Source organism: Ctenopharyngodon idella, chromosome 9 (genome assembly GCF_019924925.1).
Source record: "Ctenopharyngodon idella isolate HZGC_01 chromosome 9, HZGC01, whole genome shotgun sequence".
Lineage (NCBI taxonomy): Eukaryota > Metazoa > Chordata > Actinopteri > Cypriniformes > Xenocyprididae > Ctenopharyngodon > Ctenopharyngodon idella.
The window spans coordinates 18012382-18039993 of NC_067228.1; the positions used below are offsets into that span (position 1 = coordinate 18012382).

General features: G+C 37.0%; 1 protein-coding gene across 19 annotated transcripts in view; it reads left to right on the top strand.

The window, feature by feature from the left end:
* Window positions 1–27612, top strand: part of caska (calcium/calmodulin-dependent serine protein kinase a) — a 172305-nt gene that overhangs the window by 79030 nt on the left and 65663 nt on the right. For all 19 annotated transcript variants that reach the window (XM_051906348.1, XM_051906362.1, XM_051906366.1 and 16 more), the window contains exon 2: window positions 6349–6461. In XM_051906348.1, the coding sequence (XP_051762308.1) occupies window positions 6349–6461 (113 nt within the window). The remainder of the gene's footprint in view (window positions 1–6348; window positions 6462–27612) is intronic.

Genomic DNA, 27612 nt, shown 5'->3' on the forward strand with positions numbered 1-27612 from the left:
TTTTTTTTTTTATAAATTTTTAGAAGAAATAATGATTTTTGTGTTAATTATGAATTCTTTATTAAAGAATGCCTTATTTTATAACAAATCTATATTTTAAAAAAGGTAAATAACCATTTTTGTTAAATGAACTTTTTGCTTAGAAATGTTATTTTAAATATAAATATAAATATTTTTATTTATTATTTATTTTATTATTAGAAATTATTATTTGTTTTATTTTTCTCCTTCAAGTCAGTTAAAAAAAAGTTTGACTTTTAAAAACCCTGGTCCAATGCAATTGTTCACAGAGCAAATGAGTCTATCGTGCAGCTGCACTCCTCCAAGACTTCCTGAATGTGCCGTGGAGAGCCGGAGCAGTATAATTCTCTCTAAAGGCCTCCTTTTTACTTTCTGCATCCAGCTACCACAGATCATCCGGTTTCCTTTGTGGCTTCAGTGGCTCTAATCTTTATAAAATTAGCCACTGAGATGCTGATTTCCTTTCCTTTTAGTTTCGTTTCCTTTTTGAATTAGTTACTTGATTTGTCTCCTAGATGGCAAGCAATTTTGGAGATGATTTTCACACTCTACAGCAGTTCAAACTCAAGTGTTGGAGCGATGTCAGCGTCTTAATCATCTAGATTTACATCTCACTCTAATGAAATATCTACTGCCCTGTCAGTGAACACAATTAGTCAACCCTTTTATCAGCTTGGTTAAATATCAGCTAAATCTGCCATAAAGAGCAGGAGTGAGTCCTTGTGTTAATTATGTGCAGTACAGCGCAGTGCAGTTTATTAACAAAAGTGCAAGAAACTGGACTTTGAACACAAAGCCTTTTCATATCCGGTTCCAATTCCTTGAGGCCATATGCGAGAATGGTTTTGTAACTCTAAACCACATTTGATTCAATTAAATGAGTTCTTGTTCTTGATTTAACATAATTGTTGAATCAGGTATTTAATAAAGTTCAAATTATATACGTTCAAAATGACAAAGAAATGGAATGAAAACTTTTTTTCAAGTATTAGCTAATGTATATTATTGAACATGAATTAATAATGAATAGTATACTTAACCTAGATTAATAAATTCTGCAAAAAAAAGTAATGCTAACAAAATTAAACTTCATTGTGTAAAGCATTACTTTTTTTAAGTTCTGCAGCTGCAGCTACACACTCTAATGCCTGGATGAACATATTTTTCTTGAATGCTAGTTCCTCCTGTCTCTATTCCTCTGTTTTACTAACTCTAGTGCCCATATTTACTTCTCTCTTTGAAACACGAGTTGACTCGGCTTGACGTTATATTGACATATAATCTTGTTTTGGTATCAGCTTTTAATGTGTATATGTGTTTTTTAAATGTATATTTAAATCTAAATGAATATTTGAATTCTGAATTATTAAAATAATAAATTACTAAAATGATATACACAAATGTATGATTCAGTATGTACCTTGGTTTTCAATTCACATTATTTAAAGTACTTCCACTTTTGTATGCAAAATATTTAGCAAAATCTTCGCTGGTTCAGTGAAGTCTGAAGTTTAACGGAGATTCACTTACTTTTAGGCCTTTTTGCAAAATGAATACTTCCCGAATCTGAATCTCTAACATTTACAGAGAAAGATACAACTGTAAGATATAATGTTTAATGCATCAAAAGCATTAAACAGCACACGCATCTGACAAGGTGACAAGCTGCTTTAACTGTGGTTATGAGTTAGTTTGAAATTCTTAATATAAATCATCACATCATGTTTTGGACACTCTTTCTGCAGCAGCTCACTGCTGTAATATAACAAAATTTTCTGACTGCAGTGTGGCCAAGTTTCACCAGTATACAGCCCTGAGCTGTCAGGTATCCTGCAGGTACCTGCGCACACATGCCGTCTGAGAAGTTATCGTCTGCAGGAGAAACCTTACACCTACGCCATCATCTCTTGCTTACTGTAACAGATACCAGCTGTCACAAACACCAGCGTTCTTCCTCTGCCAGCCTCCCCGCTGTCTGTCTGACCGATTCTTTCATCCTCCACTATATCATTTTCACTATATCACTTCTCTCTCATCTTCCTGTGTCACCTCTCTTTGTGCGTCTTTTCCTGTTTTTCACTCTGCATTTCCTTCTTTCCTCATATTTCTGCCTGCCAGCACATTTTCCCCCGTCATGCACTGCTGCAGAGGACATCTTCTCTGTCCATCATTATTTATGATCCCTGCGTTCAGCACTCTTGCACAGAAAGACACTTGAATGAAATATTCACCTGCTCAACTTGCTGTAAAGTGGTTTACTAGGCTTGTTTATCCTGCATATGTGACCTGTACCCACTGTTCTCATGTCTGCACTGTTCTTATCTAATCTGCCTGGTTCTTTCTGGCACCAAACACGGCATCCCTGCTGCGTGCTACAGCTTGTCGCTGCTTGTGCCTGTCATCTCTAGCAGCTGCTGGGAGCGAACGGCCGATGCACACTTACTGCACCGCTTCGGTTCGCAAAGACTCTCATGATACCATGATAAATCAGCACAGCAGGGCACCTCACAGGTTTTCTCTGCGCTGGTTACATCTAAGGCTTTTTTCCTTTTTCCAGTGTTATTTTTTTTTTTTTATGTATTTGTTTTTAAGTAAAACCGGGTGCACACTGTACAATTTTGGCCATGATTTTTCCACCTAGGATCAAGATTCCTCAGATCCTAGGCCAAAATCTGAAGTCTTTGATTGCTTTGATTGCCAGCCGATTAATGACCGTTGTGATCAAATTTTACCTCTGAAATTCTAGCAGTGTCAAAAGATTTGACACACAGTCCTGTAGTGTGATTTAATCCAATAAGAGCGGCGAAAATTTTGAGACTGAACCTCTTGTAATTTCTGTTATATTACAGAATATTACACCAAGATGTTTCTCAATCAGCGTTACTTTTTTTTAAAACTGTTAAAAAAAAAGTATGTTCTATATAGTATGAATGTGTGTAGTATGTAATCCGGATGTACTACATCCGCCATGTTGTCATTATCATGTGACCTACCAGCATCAGTTGCATCGCTTCACCTCCATTCATAAATTCTTTCCCGTAGCCTCATGGGATAGCATCCATCGAATGCACGCTTCAGAATCTCGCTGGAAGTAGTAGGTCATCCGGGGACTTTTCGCCTACTGTTTTTCAAAATACTATGTATTCGGGCATATTAATCTGTTAGCGTACTGTTTCTCGCATGCTATATAGTAGGGTACTATATATTTGATTTTGGACGTAGCATAAATGTTATTTGCATTTATACATAACGTCATTTACATATCATTTAGGCAACATTTACGCTAAGAACAACAGGAGGACCGTGACAGATTGAGTAGATAAAGCCCATTCAGATGTTATGGTGCTTCTGAGTGTCATGTACTGTATCCACAGTTCCAGCAGTTTAGCCTGGCCAAGTCCAGCTCTGAGCCACGTGTGGCCGCTCCTCGGCTATCTGCCAGTAAGCGGCTTTGCGCTTTATGCCATCTGCTCCTGCAGTTTGTGTTGGGGAAAACACAGCCCCTCTCGCACCCGTATTAGCAAGATATAGTGATAATAATAAGCTCTCAACCACCTCTTCAATTTGCATTCTTCTCCAGTTTGCCAGCATTGCAATTTTATAGCTGAATCAGAATAGACTTGTGCTTTAAATGCAGATCGCATTATTTATTAAGAAGCGTCTGCTTGTTTTTTCAGAGTCTTGAAGGTCAGCAGACTGGTGTAGGGACATGAGATTAGATTAAATTTTCTTTACGTGTGTTACATGCACAGTCTTAAACCAATTATGCTTATAATAATATGACAATGTGTAAGGTCATGTTAACACCTTACAACCATGTTCTTTTATCATGTAAACGTCATACAACACACACTGATTTTTGCCCAGCTCCCTGATTTTACTGGCTTTTTGGCAGCTAATTCATTGTGTCTATGTACATTTTAAAATCTCACATGTAATGTGAGATTGATGGTTTTCCCATTCATTGTGACATGCCAAACAAGACCTTTTAACCTTGTAGTTTATTGCTTTAGTAAACCTCAGCAAAATCTCTGTTTAAAAACTCATTTACTCATGACTCATACGACAAAACTCCCCAAAACAGCCTGTGTGTATGTGTGTATGAAAGTTCATGTGACTTATCAATGTTGTGTGCGTTAAATAGACACTGAACACAGTGAAAACGTGCCATCAGAGAAGCTCACGGTCACTGATCTGAAAATAAGTGTTTCAGCCAAAAATTTTCAGTGGCCGAAATTTCTAGTTTTTGTTAGAAATAACATCAAAAGTGGACAATGTTGGTCAAAAATGTAAATTTTTACAGAAACTGAACTTTTAGACGCCATATTTATTTTTTTAGCTCAACTGTCATGGAATGGAACGCACAGGATTGTGGGAAATCAAATGCACTGAAGGTTACATCTATGCTGCCTTCAAAAATCGATCAGATGAAGGTATCTCAGGAGACAGGAAGTGAAGCTAACATTAGATTGGGCTTTGATGCGTTCCTACCTTGGAATGCATCATCCAAAGGCAGTATTTTTCAGCGTTCGAACGCAGCTACAGTCTAGCACTGCTGCTCTCCAAACACGTTCTCCTCCACACGTTCAATGCACCTGCAGTTTGTTAACAGTTCAGCCAGAGAACTCAGATGACAGGAAGACAGCAGTCAGCCAGAAAGTGTTCTCTCTGGAGCACTGACCTAGGAACTGTACAGAGAGGTTCTGACAACACATATTTCATGAAGTCTGTCTATTTTTACATCTGTCTGGATATCTGTGGGTCAGAGTAAACTGGGTCGTCTGTAATGAAATGTAACTCGCGTACCCGAGGAGGAGTGTGAAAATTCTTACAGACTTGCCGGCAGTAATATAGAGAATAAATGTCAAATTTGAAAATGTGGCCATGCTGAGCTTAGTGTATTGTAGGTAAATATCACACCAGCACATTTTCCCTCACTGTAGAGGAAAATTTTATTATTTTTTACTACAAGAGAGGAGATGATCTGATCTGACAAGCTTGAAGCTAAGTCCTAAGAATATTTAAACTTGGATAAAGTGACTCCTGTGTTGACCAAAGTTTTTTTTTTTTTTTTTTTTTTTTTTTTTTTTTCTCCTGATTTTGTTTATCGTTTTTTTAAAGCCTGTCGGCAATCAACCCACTGCACACAAACAGAAGTAAAACTTGCTTCAGAGGTCTCTCTGCTGCCATCTCTCCTCAGGCCTGTAGAAACACTCTGAGCTCATGCTGAGGAGGGTTAAAGGCTTTGGGAAATCTGATCACAGCTCTTCACGGAAAGCCAACCTCTACTCCCCGTTGTTCCTCAAACGCTCTGCCCGCACAGAGCGTTCCGATCATTCTCATTGCTGCTGTGAGCATTTCTTCATTCCTAAAAAGAGGGCAGGCTTCTCACTTCAGCCACTCAACTTGTAGCTATTGAGCTACATATATGGCTCAATAATGACAGTGCTGAAGCTGAAAATCTCACTCTTCCCCAAAAAAGTTTCCATGTGAGGAATATATCAGCTGTAATTACTGTCAGCTTCATTGCAGTTCTCTGCTTTTTTGCGTAGTGTTGAATTTTTTTGCATTGTCAACAATTAATGCCACCTCAAATTGACTGAAAACGAATGACTTGTTTCTACGAATCACTGTCAGTGTGAATATTTTTTGTTGAATGAATTATGGCTGTGTAATCTCACCATTTAAAGATTAAATTTAACAGGTTTGTGGGTCAGAACAGCAAGTTAGCAACAATAGCTCAATTATTTTGAGAGTAGAGGAAACAAAGGCAAGGCTGGGGCTAACTAAATGAAAAACTATTCACACTGGAGGTTCAGGCTTGTGTATTATTATATCCAATTATGATTTTTGTTCTGTTGGAAAAGATCTAGATTTTTACTGACAATTACTGTCATTAACTCACTCACAGAATAGGTTTATTGCTGCTGGCATCTGTGTATAAATGATACAATCACCAGCCTTAGACTTATAAATCAGACTGAATAATCAACCAACATTTAAATGAACTTTTTGGGATCATCATCATTGGCAACCGGCTTGGCCAATTTACAGAAATAGCAGTTCCCCCCTTATGTCACTTCCAGTATGCACAGACAGCCTTGGCAATGGATAATATACTCTATTATTTTATTTTAATTTATTTGTAATTTTGAGTATATGAATCAAATAAGAGTTTATTTCAGCAATTTAAAAGATGTGTACATCTCATTTACCATCATTAAATAGCATCATATATCAGGATTATTTTGGCCATTGCTTGATATTGATTTCATCGAAAAACCCAACATATGCAGACTCTAATTTACCTGTTTGTTTCCTTTCCAGGGGGCCGTTTAGCGTGGTAAGAAGATGTATCAACAGGGAGACGGGTCAACAGTTTGCAGTGAAGATTGTGGATGTGGCCAAATTCACCTCCAGCCCTGGCCTCAGCACAGAGGGTAAAAAATGCGTCATCTCTGTTATCCTCTTTAGCTGTTTTCCTCTTTAGGTGATGATTGTGTGGAGAATTCATCAGCTGTGACCTTTCCAGAGCTCAAAATCCGCAGTGTTTTCTCATGAATAATCATTGAATTCTTATTCTTACGGCTGGAAATGAACCAAACTGAATGTCTGTGTTTGTGTTGATTTGATCAGCCACTCTCTAATCAGGACCTTTAGATAAGAAATCCACTTCTCATGCCGAATAAATAGTCTAGACCACCAGCTCACCTCCTAAACATCTGCGGTTACACTAACTAATACAGCTGTCCTAAATTCACTGTGGAGTTAGCTTTGCTTTGTTGATGTGAAAGTAGATTTGCTGCTTGGCTGTAACGTATATACATAATACCATGAATGGGCTGCCCTCGACTAAAGATTTTTCTTGTCGACTAGTAGTCGTTCATTTAAGCGATTAGTTGACTAATCGTGCGCTTATGTTAATAAACCATATAATAAGCCTTTAATCGCCTATAATTTAAGTTTCAGTTTATTTTTGTGACGCACTCAAGTTCACTTGAGACCGAGACGGCAGAAAGCGCATCCTGTTTGTTTTCATTATTTTACAAAAGCACAACATTTTGTTGTTATTGTGAGTTAAATAAAAGAAAATAAAAGCAAACCATTTAGAATATTAGAGAAACAGTTTTGAATGTTGGATTCTTTTTATCTGTATGACCAAAAATGAGTATTTTAAGTTAAATGCAAGTGATCGCACCGGTGCCTCCATGTCATGCAGTAACCGCGCTCTCCACACTTGGATATGCGCCAAATAATATCAAACATTTATCTAGGTTAATGTTAGAGTGAGTGGACTTGTAAAGTTGCTACTACTTACATGTTTCAAATGATAAGCCATATTTGAGGTCGATGAATGATAGGTGAATGTTTGGAATTCCTGCCATTAACGATCTGTCAGTCACAGACTGCATGATTTCAGCCCATTCATGAATGGGCTGCCCTCGACTAAAGATTTTTCTTGTCGACTAGTAGTCGTTCATTTAAGCGATTAGTTGACTAATCGTGCGCTTATGTTAATAAACCATATAATAAGCCTTTAATCGCCTATAATTTAAGTTTCAGTTTATTTTTGTGACGCACTCAAGTTCACTTGAGACCGAGACGGCAGAAAGCGCATCCTGTTTGTTTTCATTATTTTACAAAAGCACAACATTTTGTTGTTATTGTGAGTTAAATAAAAGAAAATAAAAGCAAACCATTTAGAATATTAGAGAAACAGTTTTGAATGTTGGATTCTTTTTATCTGTATGACCAAAAATGAGTATTTTAAGTTAAATGCAAGTGATCGCACCGGTGCCTCCATGTCATGCAGTAACCGCGCTCTCCACACTTGGATATGCGCCAAATAATATCAAACATTTATCTAGGTTAATGTTAGAGTGAGTGGACTTGTAAAGTTGCTACTACTTACATGTTTCAAATGATAAGCCATATTTGAGGTCGATGAATGATAGGTGAATGTTTGGAATTCCTGCCATTAACGATCTGTCAGTCACAGACTGCATGATTTCACCACTTCCTGTAGAGGTTTTTTTTCCTGCGACTAACTGACTAATACCAATTTTGGTCGAACTGTTAGTCGACTATTAGGAGGCAGCCCTAGTGGATAGGCCTGCTGATCATACCGTACATTACAGAAGAATAGAGTAACATTGAAGACCTGACTCTTTGTAGCGTGCTCGGTGTGTGATCACAGATTTCACCTTAAACGGCACCTTAGAGAGCCTCTAGAAGCAGCAGGGTTTAGTGTATTTCATATGAGTCTTGCTCTGTGTGTGTGTTGCTTTGGCTAGATGTTTCTCAATGAGTGTATGCAAAGATATTCTGTGATAAAGATATTCAAATTCAGTTTTGATATATATATATATATATATATATATATATATATATACCAAAGCTGAATTTGAATATCTTTATCACATATATCTTTATCACTTTATCACATATCTATATATACTGTATATTAAAACTTTAAATTGTAATATTTCACAATAATACTGCCTTTAGTGTATTTTTATCAAAAACTGCAGCCTTGGTGTTGTCTGTTTTTTGTTTAGAAGATTGTCACACCTTTTTTTATTTTTTTTTCATACCATCATCCTGTTTAGATCACACTCACTGATTAAGATTGGACTAAACAACTGCCTCTCACTGTTCTCTGTTTCCCTGCCACTTTGCAATTTTCCATTTTGGCAGCAGATCAATGTGAAGCTTGTCTAAATAAGGACAGGAGTACCACACAAACCTAAATAGACTGTAAATTAGTAAATTAATGAAGTAACCACACTTTTTTGAATGTTAGTGGTAGAGTTGTCAAAAGTACCAACTTCGGTACCAAGTCGGTACTGAAATTTAAAAATGTGGCGCTTTGAGCGCTGTTGAGCAGATTCGTAAACATCTCTGATTGGCCATTGTGTTCACACGATCATCGGAAATGTCTGTGATTGGCTACAGTGATCAACGCATGGGAGCGTTTGAAAGCAGTCTATCAGTGGACTGGTCTGCGATATAATTGCCAAAATGCTGAAAAATAGTTAGTGGACCATCCAAACTTAGTCAGCTAACAGGACCACTGACTTGTAGATTCTATCTGTTCAGTACTGAGATTAGAGTCTGCGAGTCTCCCTTGACTTTGAGCAAATTAGACAGATGGATTCACTGTACAGTACTTCCTCTATCACAGTGAGGGTGTGTGTAAGCATAGAAACATAGCTGTACAGTTTCAGTGTGAATTCTCTGAAGAGAGAGAATTTCTTTGCATGTGAGAAAGCTCTTTGCCCAGGGCTCTGTGTTATCTCAGTCCACTGCTAAACCTCTGTCTCATCTCTCCTGAGTTTCACAGTCTCGGCAAACACTCTGCCCACCTCCCATCTGTCTTCCTCCTATGTGGGAGAGAACACACTCAAGCTGGTATTCCAAAATCTACTGTAAAACCCATGAGACTCAGTGATTAAAATGCTAACTCTGACTTTTTTCACTATATTACCTTTCAAAAGTCTATTCCTCTCTGAATGCAGGAAAAAAAGCAACTCAATGAACTTTGCCTCCCTTTGGTTTATTTCAAGTCACACACAAACACCTTGCCTCTAACACTGTGACAAATACTCTTAGTCAGTAAAACAGCTTTAGGACTCGAGCTTCTCTTGATGCAACTTTGAAGCAGTGGCGAGGCCAGAAATGTTAATGTGAGTGGACCTTGGTGAAATGCGGTGGTGCCTACTCTCAAATTACATTATTTTACAATACATGGGATAAAAATAACTTGAAAATTAAGATTAGTTAAATGTGCTTTATTTTCAGCCAACATTTTCATGAAAACAACAAAATCCATTTATAAATAAAATAACCAATGAACGATAAGAACAATAAACAAAGGTAAATAATCATAGGCGCAGCATGTTAAAGGCTGGGCAAGGCTTAGCCTTCTGCTAATAAACACCTAGATATCCTAGCATCCTTATTCAAAGCAAAAAAAATTTTTCAAATATGCCATCAGTGATATCAAATATAAAATATATCAGGCCTTTTTTGCTTAATAATAAAAAAAATATATTTAAGGGGTTTGTGTCCCCCCTCCCCAATCCTATCTCTACTGTATTATGAATAACAGGTGGTGAAAGAGCAAAAAAAGTGCCACTAGCATTTGTAGTATCTGTGCACCTGTATACATGAATCTGTATGAAATGCTGTACTGCTACTGGCCCATCTCAAAACCTGATCATTTTGTGTTGTCTAGACATCAGCTGGGGCAAACTAAACCGTCATCTGTGGCATATTTTGTGTTTGTAGCACCTTAAGGCCACTGTGCCAGCTGCCAGCCATCTGTAATGAATCCTCTCCGAACTCTATAAAACCCATTCTGTGTTTAGGGCCTATAAACGCACACTCTTATTATTTGCTTGAATCCAGTGTTTTGTTATAGCTGCACTTAGAACATCAACACACTGAAGTACTGATGCATTCACGTACCTTTGTAGCACTTACTGTAAAACTAAGGAAAGCCCATGAGGGCCACTTAGCTCAGATTCTCTGTTACTGATGGACATATACGACCATAAAGGTTATATTCAGTGTGGTTTAAGTTTCCTAATGACAGATTGAGGTTTACTTTAAATGAAGGTAGTGCTCAAGTGTGTGAGTGACTGTTAAGAAGTTTACATACACAGTAGATATTTATGGCTCATTCAAGTTACTGTAGCAAAACGAAGTTTAAAATCTGATGGTTTTATAGGTTGATATAAGGATGTTTATTCAAGAAAAAGTGTTACACTATGTTTACGCCAGACACGACCATTGACACGTCGCTTCGCACCACAACACAACAGCTAGAATCTGTCTATACTGGACATGACAAAGCGATCGTTGCAAATCCATTTGTCCTTCCTATGAGAAGTATCACAAGTGCTTGGAGTTCATCTTAAATAGAACCTTGTTTTCTGTACCTTGTTTTGGGTCCTCTCTCCACTCCCTGACAACAACATTAGTGACTATAATGGGCTCTAGTGTCTTTTGTCGCACACATTGTTACTTGATGGAGTCAACTTATGGCATCACAAAAATGAAAAATAAATAAATAAATGTGGCTGACTTTGGTCTCATTCAGTACATTCATACTTCAAATTAATACTTTAAATTCTCATATAAGTGCAAATATTCATGTCTGTAATTTCAAATTCATGCTCTTATCTTAAATGCATAGCTAAAGGGTTTTTTAAGCTTCCATATAATACAGATATACTTCATTTGGCTTCAAGGATTTTTCTCTTTATTAAAATATTTTATAAATTCTTATATTATATTTTTTATTATATTATATTATTATATATTTTAAGTATTTTATAATTATGTATATATGAATAATATGATATATGGATATATTAATAATATCATATTATATTATGTTATACTTTAATATATACAGTTTAGAAAGAAAAAAGATTTTTGTTCTTCATTCCTTGAAAAAGACAATCCATCGCTTAAATCTCACCACGTTTGCTTTGTTACATCTTTGCCGAGTGCTCTGAACTGTTGGAGTCACTCATTCTCATTGCGTCTACTACAGGAACAAAAAGGTCTTTCTTCCTCCAGCTCTCAGAGTCATAGATAAGCCATCACATGAAAGAGTGACTGCTGAACAACACAGCTCCTCTCTCTGTATTAATTCTGTAACCCCCTGTCATTCTCCTTGTGCTGTTTTTTTTTTTTTTTTTTTTTTTTTTTTTCAGCAAATTCTGTTTGTGAAAAAGTGTGTGGTTATCCAGAGAGCTGCAATCAAACGTTAGTAGGGTCCTATTGATCTTGGGTGAAAAATGTCTTGCAATGTTTTGAGAAATTTCAAAGGGAATATAGCCTCCAGTAGGCAGAGAGATGGACTCCTTTTATTGTCTTCTCTACGGGAGGTCCCAAAGTCTTCACCGTTGCACATGCAAAGAGCCGAATGTTAAATGTTGTAACCATTATCATCATCATCACCACTGCAGAACTCCAGCAGTGTTTCTGCAACAAGCGGTTGTTTTGAGGTTACTGCTACCTTTTTATTTAGCTACCCAATTTATTTATTGCTATTTTTGGAAAAGAGAGTGTTTTGTGTATGTTTTTCAAAGCGGTTCCATTCAGGATATTTACAGAGAGGAAAGCCTCCGAACAGCCTGTGGGAAATCCACAATTATAATTTAAAAGACCCTCCTTTGCTTTTCATGTTTGCTCCTTCGCAACGTTTATATAAAGTCACTGAATCATGAAATGATTTGCTCAGAAAGCTGCAGACGCAGAGGTTGTTAGCCTGGGTGAACTGTTTTTCCCTATGGATCAGATCAGTATGGTTTGTTTCAACCTCTTCTCCCCAAGATCTCAAAATGTCTAGCTTATTCTTTCTTTCCAGAAGCGTTTAGCAACTTTTCAAAGGTTGCTTCTTTTTGCTAGAGTACTGATGGGGCAGCCTTATATCAGATGACTTCTTAACTATACACAGACATGCAAATGTAAACATCTCTTCAAAGTACTTTATGGTTCAAGTTAAAACCTACTGTACGTATATATCATTTACTTATAGTTAATGTCACATCAGTTTCTAGGTCAGATGTTCCCTCCATTGAAATGTGATTGTTCTCAAATTATGCTGCATAAGTTAGTTTAGCGGCTTAAAATAATTTGATCGCAAACAGAGAAGCGAAATTGGTTTAAAGGGTTAGAATAGAAATTTTCGCTTACCAGGGTTACATGTGCTTGCGCCATTGTAGATGCTCAGTGTGATAAACTCCCGACTTCTAAGATCATCTAATGACGCAATTTATTTGCATGTTTATTTTTTCTTTAGATTTATTTTTTTGTCGTTTTTGCCTTTATTGCGATAGGACAGTATTCAGACAGGAACCGAAGTGGGAGAGAGAGACGGGGTCGGGATCGGGAAAGGACCGCGAGCCGGGACTCGATCCCGGGTCGCCCAAAGCGCATCGGTGCTACATGTTTTGCATTAAATTACTTTAACTCGTTAAGTATTTTGAATGCATTAACATTGACATCGCTAATATATATACAAACCCGATTCCAAAAAAGTTGGGACACTGTACAAATTGTGAATAAAAAAGAATGCAATAATTTACAAATCTCATAAACTTATATTTTATTCACAATAGAATATAGATGACATATCAAATGTTGAAAGTGAGACATTTTGAAATGTCATGCCAAATATTGGCTCGTTTTGGATTTCATGAGAGCTACACATTCCAAAAAAGTTGGGACAGGTAGCAATAAGAGGCCGGAAAAGTTAAATGTACATATAAGGAACAGCTGGAGGACCAATTTGCAACTTATTAAGTCAATTGGCAACATGATTGGGTATAAAAAGAGCCTCTCAGAGTGGCAGTGTCTCTCAAGTCAAGATGGGCAGAGGATCACCAATTCCCCCAATGCTGCGGCGAAAAATAGTGGAGCAATATCAGAAAGGAGTTTCTCAGAGAAAAATTGCAAAGAGTTTGAAGTTATCATCATCTACAGTGCATAATATCATCCAAAGATTCAGAGAATCTGGAACAATCTCTGTGCGTAAGGGTCAAGGCCGGAAAACCATACTGGATGCCGTGATCTTCGGGGCCTTAGACGGCTCTGCATCACATACAGGAATGCTACTGTAATGGAAATCACAACATGGGCTCAGGAATACTTCCAGAAAACATTGTCGGTGAACACAATCCACCGTGCCATTCGGCGTTGCCGGCTAAAACTCTATAGGTCAAAAAAGAAGCCATATCTAAACATGATCCAGAAGCGCAGGTGTTTTCTCTCAGCCAAGGCTCATTTAAAATGGACTGTGGCAAAGTGGAAAACTGTTCTGTGGTCAGACGAATCAAAATTTGAACTTCTTTTTGGAAAACTGGGACGCCATGTCATCTGGAATAAAGAGGACAAGGACAACCCAAGTTGTTATCAGAGCTCAGTTCAGAAGCCTGCATCTCTGATGGTATGGGGTTGCATGAGTGCGTGTGGCATGGGCAGCTTACACATCTGGAAAGGCACCATCAATGCTGAAAGGTATATCCAAGTTCTAGAACAACATATGCTCCCATCCAGACGTCGTCTCTTTCAGGGAAGACCTTGCATTTTCCAACATGACAATGCCAGACCACATACTGCATCAATTACAACATCATGGCTGCGTAGAAGAAGGATCCGGGTACTGAAATGGCCAACCTGCAGTCCAGATCTTTCACCCATAGAAAACATTTGGCGCATCATAAAGAGGAAGATGTGACAAAGAAGACCTAAGACAGTTGAGCAACTAGAAGCCTGTATTAGGCAAGAATGGGACAACATTCCTATTCCTAAACTTGAGCAACTTGTCTCCTCAGTCTCCAGATGTTTGCAGACTGTTATAAAAAGAAGAGGGGATGCCACACAGTGGTAAACATGGCCTTGTCCCAACTTTTTTGAGATGTGTTGATTCCATGAAATTTAAAATCAACTTATTTTTCCCTTAAAATGATACATTTTCTCAGTTTAAACATTTGACATGTCATCTATGTTGTATTCTGAATAAAATATTGAAATTTGAAACTTCCACATCATTGCATTCCTTTTTTATTCACAATTTGTACAGTGTCCCAACTTTTTTGGAATCGGGTTTGTATGTATATATATATATATATTGTAAAAGTGCTGGACTAAAGCGAATGTATCTATCGTGCAGGGTGCTAAAGCCATGCATCTGTAACCCATGCCAGTGGTGGGGTGGACACCACTTCTCTTTCGCTGTAATTATTACAACACTTAGAAGACAGTTAGGCTGTTTAGCAGCCTGCTGTAATCAGCCAACCTGCCACTAAAGAATGAGAGATGGAGCATTTTCTAGGCCTCTGCTTGTGATCATTCCATTTATTATGCCTTAAAGATTAGGCCAGATGTACCCACATCCCTTACAGCTTTTAATTGGATGTTCTCATCTTAGCCGCTGTCTCATTTATGTTAGATTTTTATTACAGTACATTTTGATCATCATCTTGTTGTCCTGAGGACTTTATTTTGTTGTAATTAGTGATGTTTGCTGATATAAACATCTTGGCTCATGGTTGGGTTTTGGAAAAAACGTTGGCCCGTAATTACATGTTCAGCCCTCTGTATGTTTTGGAACCTGTTTTGATCTATCCAGTATATCGGTTTATAACTTTTTTTTTTCCTTTAATGTGAAATGTATTCTCCAAGGGCCTTGAGAACGAATGGACCACCCAGACCTATTTTTAGGGACTGAGGCTTTTTTTCATGAATGAAACCCTCCATAAATCCTGTAAGTCTACTCAGAGCTGACTCAGCCATGACACATCTCCAACTGAGCACCTCTCTTTACTGTATGTGTGAAATAATTCTGAAGCTTGGCACCCCGACAAAGAACTGTGAAATATGGATTTTCGTTATTCTTTAATAATTACAAAATGAAAAAAGATGCTGTATTGATTTTTAGGTCTCCTGTGCCTTTCAAATCATAAATCGAGACAGAACCGATGGTAAATGGCTGTGTTCAAATGTAATATCTTGTCTTTTAATGTTGTAGCTGTGCTGCTGTGCTTTTTATCAGAATCAGAAAGACCTTTTTGCCAAGTATGTTTGCACACACAAAGAATTTTTGGTGACAGAAGAAGCTTCCAGTACACCAAGACAACAACAATACGCAGATAAAAAAATAAAAAATAAAGATATGCAAATAAGATACAAATATGTATATATTTATATATATAACAAACCAAATAGACAAATTTGTATGTACAGGTGTGCTGTATACAAATACAATAGAATTAACAGGGAATGGAATGAGAAGAGGTAGGGTATTGTTAAATAAACATAAGTGGTATTTGTTGGAAATCTCAGAATCGGAGACCAGGAGACTTGGATGTATCTTCAGCAGGATTCTTTATTGAGAACACGTGCTGTTGGTCGCTGCAGTCATCAAGTCCATTAAGGCAGTGCATATTGTAGTTTATTTCGATTTTAGGAGGCAGTGCTTAGAAATGGAGATAAAGCACCTGGCTGACGACCTTAAACAAAGCATGCAAATGAAGTATTCAGGTATAGGAACCTGTCCCAGACTCTAGAGTGTATAATCCAATCAGCATAACTATTCAAAGAATGGGACAGAGGCTTCAAAAGCCATTAAAGACAAAAGGTGAGAGTCTTTATTGACTTACAATAAAGAGAACAGGACTGGCAGAAAACTGTTGCTGGAAACAGAATCATTCATCTGATGTCATCATCTTTACCTTAAAATGCTATGTACAATGTACTTCACTTTAGTATTTCATGTGATCAGATCTTAAACAGATTCTTAAATTTGTAATCCCACATATTGCACATAGTTATCATTGCACAGTGGGGAGAACAGTTAACTGTTCATGAGGTAGATTGCCTGGGGGTAGAAACTTTTCTTGTACCTGGCTGTTCTGGTACTCAGTGTTTTGTAGTGCCGACAGGATGGCAGCAGATAAAAGAGAAGTCTTAAAATTGAATAAAACTGTACTATTTCTATATTATTTTATTTTATATATTTATTTTTATGCTGTTTTTTTTTTTTAAACTAAATTTTTTTTATAATATATAAATAAAACGTGTATGAAAATAATTATTTTTATTTATAGAAAAAAAAAATTATATATATATATATTTTTTTTTTTTTTTTTTTTTTTTTTTTTACTATAATCAGTGAGAGTCAGATAAAACTAATGAGGAGCTGTTTTATTTATTTGCTTTTAATATAATTGCTTTTTGTTTTTATTTATTTGCCAAAGTAGAGCTTAATATTGAAGTCAAGTGTTAATATTAAATTATAGTTTCTTTTTACCATTGCTGTCCTGAATCTCAGCACCTCCAACCTGCTGCTGTCTACCTCCCTAGCATGATGTGCTCCAGGGGCTGAGCAAACATGGGAGGTGTGTGTTTGCTGTATATGTGTGTCAGCAGCTGCATTTGGTGCTACGAGAGCCATTGATGCCACACTGTGCGTGTGAAGGCTGTTCGGCGGAGTCCCCAGTCAGCACCTCTGGATCACATGCCAACTGCAACTTTCTCTCTCTCTTTATTAAAAAAATAAAAAATAAAAAAAGAGGTGATTGTGTTAACAGCCTGTGATTTGTCTCTGTACATGACATGAAATCCATGTCAGTGTGCACAGGATGAGCTTGTGAGTAAGATGTTGTCAGTGCTTTATGTTGTGTGTTGAACTCTGAGTATCTCTTTATGTGGTTTTTCTTCATTCTCGGACACTTATATACCCCCTTTTTAAAAATGTAATTTTATTAAGGTCACATTACTATACATCTGTTAACACTGAAGCCATCTACTGTATATGTAAGTGTATTCCTAGCAAAAAGTTAACCTTTAGCAGATACACATTTAAAAATAAATAAATGTTGTTTTACCTTTATCCCATATGATGAAAAAATCATATAAATATTACATTTTATGTAATGCTTTAATAATCTGAATGAATAGAGAAACAATAGCCAATTCAGTATATATTGTTAAAGCTTTATGCAATTTATGTCAATTTTATTATATCAAATTTATACCATCTCATATATGTGTACTTTTTTTTTTTTTTTTTTTTTACTAAGAAAAACAAACAGTGACAGTGAAGAGCATTTTAATAATTGTGACATTTTCAACCAAGATGTAATATTGGTAAAAGAAAAAAATATATTATTTAAATATGCATATTTACAATGAGACTTAATTCAAAAAATGTTTCAAATGTCATGTTCACCACAGAAAACAATTATAACACAGTAACACAAATAGGGTGGAAATGAAACTGGTGGAAATGTTCTTTACATTTCAGAAATAAACTAGTGAATTGTGAGAAGTGTATTTTAAGTGAGTTTTTTTTTTTTTCTTTTCTAAAAGTCCACAGGGCAAAACATGCTCCTAGTTGAAAAAACACTCACTGGATGTGTTGGAATGTGTCAAAATGTGTCGGCGCCCTCCACACAGTGTGGGTTTGAGTGTGTAGGCTATCATTTAGAAATACGCTTCAAATGATTGCCATACAGTTGATAACAGGCTGTTATTCAGAAAGACATTAACTTGGACCTTCAAACCCTTCTCTCATAAAGACATATGTTCCTCTTCTGTTTAAGAGGGGACAGAAATAGCTGGGTGTAAAGCAGAGGGGCTTTACTTCTGCCTTCGTCTACAAGCATCACTTTAACATCTTGCTCCATTTCACTCTAGAGCCATTTATATCCTATCCCATCACTGATCTGTTCTCTTGTCCTTGACTAACTCTTGTTTGTTTGAGATATTTGACAGAAGTGTGGTGAGTGATTCTTAAGCTTTGAATGGGTCCCACGCTTTGGTTTTTGGGGGGCTGGGATGGATGTCATTTTATAAATGCTTCGGGGGTTAATTGGCTGGTTAGTGAAACTCCGTGTCATATGGCTCTCTGATACTCTGTTTGATGGATCACTGTTTACTCAGGTTAGTGACAGCACTGCTGTGATGGAGAGAGGCCACATATGCTTGAGTCGTGGCCCAGCATAATTTTTAGCTTGGAATTAGTTTCAGCCTCAGTCGGCACAATCACAGTCCTCCTACAGTCTGTTCACACAATGAAAAGGCATGACATGGCTGCAGTTTCAATCCAATCGGCTGATTTTACACAACTTCAAAGAGTCAGGTTGCAGAGGTCTTTATTAGTCCCCCAGGAAAAAGCATCCTGGATTAATGCAATGAACACTTCTAAGGAAGAACTCATCAGTGGAGTTGCAAAAAATGTGAGAGGTTCGTGGCATCAGATCCGGTTTGGTGCACTTAGTAGCAAATAAACTAAAATACACTGCTTTATTTTCTTATTTTTCTTTGTAATAGCCAGTACTTACTATTTTTGGACAAATTGAAATTCTCATCTACACACATTTCTCTAGTAAATTCTGCCTGCTTAAGCGGTAAGTTTGTAGCCCGAATAAGATGTGTAGCGAACTAGACTTAACACTTAATTTCAACGTTTACTTTCTCAATTAAGTCCTACACTGTAAAAAAAAAAAAAAAGTACATTTTACATTTCAGTCTTCCTACTTCAAAAGTTCACGTGATTTGTGGTTACTTGCCATTTCTTTGTAATTTATTGTGAAATTTTCTAGCAATTTCTTTCTTTCTTTCTTTTTTTTTTTTAATGTATGCAAAACATTCTGGGAACTAAAAAGTCACCCATGTAGTTTGTTAATGCAACAAAAATGATTAATGTATTCCGAACACAAATGAATTAAGCAAACTTCCATTTTACATATTTTAGTGGACTGAACACAATGAAATTAAGTTGTGGTTAAATGTTCAGAAATTGTGTTGTTTTAGCTCTAAATTGATCAAGCTGCAAAAATCATGTTTTCCAGTGCACACACAGCACAACTACCACTCTGTTAACAGAGTCAGTGAGAGCCGAGCCCTCCTGCATAACCTCTCTGAAGGTGGTCCTCCTGACTGCACAGCTTGTGCAGCACAGACTGCTGAGTTCACATCTCTCCTCTCTTTGCACACCTGCATTTCTTCTCATCTGTGCTGAGGTGCCTGCATGCTGATTGGTCCATGTCTTTGCATTCAAATGAGTTGCCTATATGCTTGAAGGGGTTTTTGGTTTGTAAATTAAGGAATAAAATTTACATGAAGTTATGAAGTGACGCTAATTAAACAGTTTATATAGTGGTATATTTGCAAAAATATATGGCGTAAAATTAAAAAGTAATAAAATTAAGCAACATAGTAAGTAATGATTTTAATGTGCTTTTTAATAGGCCAAGTCCCTCAAAAACTATGACTTGTTTTATGAGCTTTGATGCGTTTCTGTGAATCAGTTTAAATTGTCGGTTTCAGTGAATCAATTCAAAACTCTGATTCAGTGATTTTTTTGGCAAAATGTGAAAAATGCGCACTGGAGTCTCTGCATGTCATTTTTCATTTATTAAAACATTTGTGTAAAATATATGTAGGTAAATAATGCTGTTTATTGAATGTTTTATGTATTTTATTATTGCATATAAAAGAACATTTTGATTTCACTTATTTATAGGTATAAAACATACTGTACCTTGATTATTTTTAACTTGATGTTTAGCCTAATTTACTTTGTGCTTTAAGCAGTTTGAATCTACATGGCAAATATATACATTTTGAGATATTTGTCAAATATCATAAAACTTATAATATAAGCTATATTGTTTACTAGTCCGTTTTCAGTGTCATTTGTAGTCCTATAGTTCACATCACACTAGTGCTAGCGTCTCACTGGCTCTATCACTAACAGCTCAGTTGTGTGAGAAACATTTCTGGTGCACATTAAAATATGTCATCAACGAGTAGTTGTTTAGTTAGATTCCGTACACACTGCATAGAATTTTTGTAAATGCGTTTGTTTAAAAATTTGGTGTGTGTACAGAACAGGATTAAACACTAAAAGGTGAATGGACATCCGAGTTTATCTGCAGTATGTACATGGCCTTTGAGTCCTCACAGAAAGGAAAGCTCTTTCATTACAACAGTAAACTACAGTGACCTGTGGGAGGATGGTGTATGCCAGCCTGAGCAAACAATGACATTTCATTCATCACATTGGGTGTAATTATCATTGCTGTGTTTTTTCCTTTTTTGAATCTTCGGGTTCAGCAGCACTGTTCACCTTAAGGGCTTTTTAATGTCATTTTTATGGCTGCCAGGAAGACATTGTGAAGCTATAAAGAGCATGCTGGGACTTATAGCCTTTACAGTTGTATATTCTCTGACAGAAATGATCTGTCTGTATCTCTTTCTCTCCCTCTCTCTTCCTTTTTTCGCTACATCTGGTACACTTTGGTTGTGTATTCATTGTTTGATTTGGCTTGAATTACGCTTGATACTCTCATAGTGATGATATACAGGTGCTGGTCATATAATTAGATTATCATCAAAAAGTTAATTTATTTCACTAATTCCATTCAAAAAGTGAAACTGATATATTTCAAATGTTTATTTCTTTTAATTTTGATGATTATAACTGACAACTAAGGAAAATCCTAAATTCAGTATCTCAGAAAATTAGAATATTACTTAAGACCAATACAAAGAAAGGATTTTTAGAAATCTTGGCCAACTGAAAAGTATGAACATGAAAAGTATGAGCATGTACAGCACTCAATACTTAGTTGGGGCTCCTTTTGCCTGAATTACTGCAGCAATGCGGCGTGGCATGGAGTCGATCAGTCTGTGGCACTGCTCAGGTGTTATAAGAGCCCAGGTTGCTCTGATAGTGGCCTTCAGCTCTTCTGCATTGTTGGGTCTGGCATATCGCATCTTCCTCTTCACAATACCCCATAGATTTTCTATGGGGTTAAGGTCAGGCGAGTTTGCTGGCCAATTAAGAACAGGGATACCATGGTCCTTAAACCAGGTACTGGTAGCTTTGGCACTGTGTGCAGGTGCCAAGTCATGTTGGAAAATGAAATCTGCATCTCCATAAAGTTGGTCAGCAGAAGGAAGCATGAAGTGCTCTAAAACTTCCTGGTATACGGCTGCGTTGACCTTGGACCTCAGAAGACACAGTGGACCAACACCAGCAGATGACATGGCACCCCAAACCATCACTGACTGTGGAAACTTTACACTGGACCTCAAGCAACTTGGATTGTGTGCCTCTCCTCTCTTCCTCCAGACTCTGGGACCCTGATTTCCAAAGGAAATGCAAAATTTACTTTCATCAGAGAACATAACTTTGGACCACTCAGCAGCAGTCTAGTCCTTTTTGTCTTTAGCCCAGGCGAGACACTTCTGACGCTGTCTGTTGTTCAAGAGTGGCTTGACACAAGGAATGCGACAGCTGAAACCCATGTCTTGCATACGTCTGTGCGTAGTGGTTCTTGAAGCACTGACTCCAGCTGCAGTCCACTCTTTGTGAATCTCCCCCACATTTTTTTAATAGGTTTTGTTTCACAATCCTCTCCAGAGTGCGGTTATCCCTATTGCTTGTACACTTTTTTCTACCACATCTTTTCCTTCCCTTCGCCTCTCTATTAATGTGCTTGGACACAGAGCTCTGTGAACAGCCAGCCTCTTTTGCAATGACCTTTTGTGTCTTGCCCTCCTTGTGCAAGGTGTCAATGGTCGTCTTTTGGACAACTGTCAAGTCAGCAGTCTTCCCCATGATTGTGTAGCCTACAGAACTAGACTGAGAGACCATTTAAAGGCCTTTGCAGGTGTTTTGAGTTAATTAGCTGATTAGAGTGTGGCACCAGGTGTCTTCAATATTGAACCTTTTCACAATATTCTAATTTTCTGAGATACTGAATTTGGGATTTTCCTTAGTTGTCAGTTATAATCATCAAAATTAAAAGAAATAAACATTTTAAATATATCAGTCTGTGTGTAATGAATGAATATAATATACAAGTTTCACTTTTTGAATGGAATTAGTGAAATAAATCAACTTTTTGATGATATTCTAATTATATGACCAGCACCTGTATATACTGTACATACATAAGATATTTTATATACAAATGTAGGCACCAATATAACAATACATTAAACTCATTGATTCATTTCTGGGAACTGTCTGTTTCATTGAATCAGTCATATTAATCCACATACTAAAAGACTTCTGATTCATGAGCCAACATGCAAACTAATCAGTGAATCATTGTTGTGAAACAGTTTCACTAAACCTATTCACAGAAATGAATCAAATGTACTAATTCTAGTGCCAATTTCGATAATGTAATTTAAATAAAAAAAAACCTCTGTCTTAACAGTCTCATTCTCGCAAGTTGCAAGATAAGATCACAAAGATCACATTAAGTTTAACAAGTCTTAAACTTAATGACCGAATAAGAGCACATTAAAATGATTACAGTAGTCATGATGTTGCTTCATTTTATATTGCCAGCAATTTATTTCATACATATCATAAGTGCAAAGTCACATGTCTCGCAACTGTGTTTAGTCGCCATTACTGAAAGGCACTAAAATCTGAAACTTTTGTCTCAGTATGTCACTCTCAGATTTTAATTAGTGATCAGATTTTTTTTTTTTTTTTTTTTTTTCAGTTTATATGGAAGTCCTCATCTTGAGGTGTAGGGCAAAATATCTGCACTCATGCACTCTCTGCAACCTTCAAAACTCTCATCTGCTCTCAAAGAGATTGCCATACATTTCATTCTTTATAGAGCAAGAGAGAAGGATAGGGCTTACTTGGTTGCCATTGAATTGAAGGTCTTTCCTGCGGTTGTAAATTGCCCGAGTGATTGTGAGAATATTTCACCCCTTTATTAGTTATGGCGCTGTGTGAGTGATGGTGCTCATTCTTCAGCAGGTGCCCTATGTGTTTCACAGACTAATGTAATTTTGTGTGCACAGGTTGATTTGCCTGCTTATCTTCATAGAGTGATATATATATGTTAATTTTTTCCCCATTCTTTGCTCTATAAATGGTCCGATTGCTTGCGTTTGTCTCAGTCCTCTTTATTTACCGCGTCAGGGTGACTGATGGTTTCCATATTCTCCTCTGTGCCTGTGTCTCATATGTGCTATATTGCAGCAGGAGGACATTAAATGTTAATACAGTTAAAAGAGAAGCACATTCTCCAAAACATTCAAACAGTTAATGTGCAGTATATCTTTCCCTGGTGTAAGGAATACCCCCAGAATAGATGAACGAGACCATCTCTGACACACAATCTGTTGTAAAATACTTTGCAACAGACTTGAATGGATCTGTGCCTAATAAAAGAAGGTGAAACATTTATTTAACTACAAATGTTTTAATTGTGTTGTTGTGGTACTTTACATTAACTGGATATCACAAAAAGCATTAAAGCTATTTCCGCATAACTGTGTCAGGATTTTGCATCATCCCCGCTTCAAGTGGCTTTGTGCATTTAACATAACTGTACAGTGGTAATGCATAATAATTAAAGGAGTACTTCGCCCAAGAAAGAAAATGTTGTAATCATTTATTCATCATTTTGTATGACTTTGTTTTTTCCATAATGAGATGAGAATATTAATGCTGCTCTTTTCGTTTTCGTGACAGTGAATGGGAACAGATGCTGTTGAGCTCCAGAAATTATTTATTTATTTATTTATATTATATACATTTATTTTTTTATTTTATTTTATTTTATTCACTTAATTAGTATAAACCGGTCTTTATTTTAGAAAATGTATTGTAGATTCCTAGTGATCACCAGATTACAGGATAGTTGCTGTGTTTATTTTTTATTAAATTTCTTTGAACATTTTTTATGTGTAAAAATACTATAGTCTATAATAGGGTTACAGAAGAGAATTTGCCAACTAAATTATAAATCTTTTTTTCCTTTGACTTTTTTTTTTTTTCCAAATTGATTTATTTTTAAATCAGTTATTTCAAATTGTTTCAGAAAACATTATAAAAAATATTATTTTTATTGCAGTAATGTTTTGTATGTTTTATACTATCTTTAAATTTAAATTGTTTTGTTTTTAAAGATATATCAGCTTGATTTCAGCATTTTAGAAAAACCCATACTGATTGACCACTAATTTATACTAAGTAATAGAGAATAGAGTAAAAATTATAAGGAGAAGAGCAGGGAATAGGAACAGGAGAAAGTTGCGAGCCAGATCTGAATTCATGTCATCCATATTAGCACCATGGTTCAATGTGTTAAGGCACTTCTTCTAACCACTAGACCAGAGGTTTGTCACGATGCACTGCCCATCACTTCAAAACATACACAGTGCATAGCGTAAGATAAAGCGCGCATGAGTCCAGGGGGACAGCATAAGGTCAGCAGTGTGAGTGTGTTTGTGTTTATCTGTCAGATGAGATGAGAGGGGTTGTTCAGGTGCTGGACGTCTGCCGTCAGCTCAGCCCCTGCTCTCCTTACTGCTGGAGCCAGCCGACATGTTTTATTACTGCATGAAAAATTATTGCATCTCAGTTAGCCCTCACCAGAGAACCCGTAAAATCTTCCGTGCTTCGCTGAGAGTGTTATATGTATGTGCCGCAGAAATTTGGCTGCTTGTAGACACCGATACTTGTGGGAATGTCCCAGGGGAAGCTCCCTAAGAGGATGCTGGATAGAGATAGAGAGCAGAGAGTGTCCAGACTGTGTGGGAATGTTGTGCCAAACATCTAAACCAAGCTGCCTCTTCTTTGAGAGTAAACCTCACCCTCTGATTTGAACGATTTTCCTCCTCAGATAATCGAGATGATTCTCAGATTGCCATTCCATCATATTAAAGCTGCACATCGACTCCTCATGAGTGTCCCAGATTTTCACATAATTCCCCAAGCACCCCACCCTTGAAACACAGGCTTCAAAAATCTTGGAGCAGAGGTGCTGCAGAAGTTACTTGGAGAAGAGATGATGACCTGAGCCATTTAGATATTTGCAACTGCTTAAATGCAACATATTGGTTAACTTCAGTACAATTGAAATTTTAGAACCAATTGGCCAAACAAGTTGAAGGTAAATTAATGATTTTTTTTTTTTTTTTTTTGGTAAGACAAAGTAGTATAAGAAGCTATAAGAGATTGTACTTTATAGTGAGTTTAACTATGGGAAAATCACTTTATTGCACATCCTTGTGGTGAGATCAGCTGTATGATAAAAGAGTCAATGTTCAATAGTTTTATGTTCGCTCAACTATCATACTTAGGTTATATTGTCACATTGAACATCAGCGTTGCATGTTCATCTAGGCTTGCAAACAATGCTGGCTGTACTGCGCAACCACTGACCCTAAAAGTGGTAAATCTTTCCTCTCTTTTACCTCCAGACATGAGGCATATAGTTGAGGTGGTGTCATAGTGATGGAGTGGTCATTAAGAGGCCTGAAGCCATGCCAAAGGACAGAACTGCCACAGCACTAGTTTAATACACTCTGCAGTCTGGAGACGAGCCACTCACAATTAAATATTATGAACATGAAAATAGTAGCCTTTAAGGTATTTATTATACCTTATTATATTAAAACTGTATTTAAACATGAACACCAGGGATTTTCAAACCTGTCCTGGAGGACCCCCAGCCCTGCACATTTTGTATGTTTCCCTCATCTAACACACCTGATTCCACTCATCAGCTCATTAGTAAAGACAGCAAGACCTGAAGTGGGCGTGCCAAATAAGGCCTGGGACACACTAGACGATTTTCAAATCTGAACCAATTTTAAAACTGTTGGAGACCACAGACATAATGAGAGTTTCAACTGATTTTTAGCATAATAATCCTCTTAACGCGCACACTAGATGATTCGAGCAGACTGCGAGACCACACACCTGTCGATAGCAGGAACGATTTCAGAGTGAGACAAGATCTCACGGAGACTCACGAGATCAAACGTGACTTGAGAAGAAAAACAAATGGAGGACAATCGTGTTGTCAGCAGGCTCTCCTGCCACGCATTCTGCTTTACAGTGAAAAACAAAATAGAAAAAAAGAATATGGGTGATGATCTTTCTTAATACTCCACTTTCGTGGCATGTTTGTGGCTGTCAAGTTTCAGCTAAAGAAGCACGCAACATCCGGTAGGTGACGCTTGCTCATTTTCATTGGCTATCACGGGTTTCATGTCAGAGGCAGTCCGATCAAGAGTCGTAAATAACATGTTTGATATTTACGATTTGAGATCATCGACGCTCCCTCTCGATTGGGAGCAGTTAAATAATGGACAAAAAAAATGTTTCTGTTTTAATATATTGTAAAATGTAATTTATTTCTGTAATGGCAAAGCTGAATTTTCAGGAGCCATTACTCCAGTCTTCAGTGTCACATGATCATTCAGAAATCATTCTAATATCGTTCTTATATGCTGATTTGGTGCTCAAGAAACTTAAAAGTGTTAAAATTTTTTCACAAGCACAGTTTGCAAGCAAAACCTTTCAAGTTGAAGACAAAAAGTCTATTCGAGTGGAACACAGTTAACATCAAGTGTCATAAAAACACTTTATTTTATGGCTTTTATTATGGGTCTTACTTTTTCCTTGTAAAAAATGCTTTTACTCCATTGGCTTTCATAATTTAAAGTCTCATCTTTAATGTTTGGTTGATGGTTTAAATAAAGAAGATCCATGCCATAGTCTACATATATCACTCAGGGGAGCTTTATGGCTTATCACAGTAACAAGCATCTGGGCTGGTCTGATCGATGTTGGGTCCCTAGGTTAGACTACTATTACTTTTTGTTCTTGCTGATAGTGGGGAGGTTCCTCAACTGAGTTCTATGAAGACTTTAAGTGTTAGCATATCAAACATAGATACCGAACATCCATTAGTTGAATGTTTGCAGTGATGGGGAACTTGGGTGATTATAATAAGAGTGATCTAGATTTTGTTGCACACCAGCAACACGCCAACCTCACACATCATAACAGCATCGGATATGTTCTCCGGTCTGTGTGCTGTAGCTGCACTGCAATCTGCAATGATGTACAGTAAGAGGTATTTCCCCACTCCTGAAGGCTATGGTTTGCCAACTGGGTCACAGCTGATGAAACAGATCAGGAAAGGGGGGGGAGGACTTTCCTCTAGGGAGGAAGTCTGAAAGAAAGCAGAGGAGTTTCAGGAAAGAGAGAGGAACTTGCATGCACCTACAGTA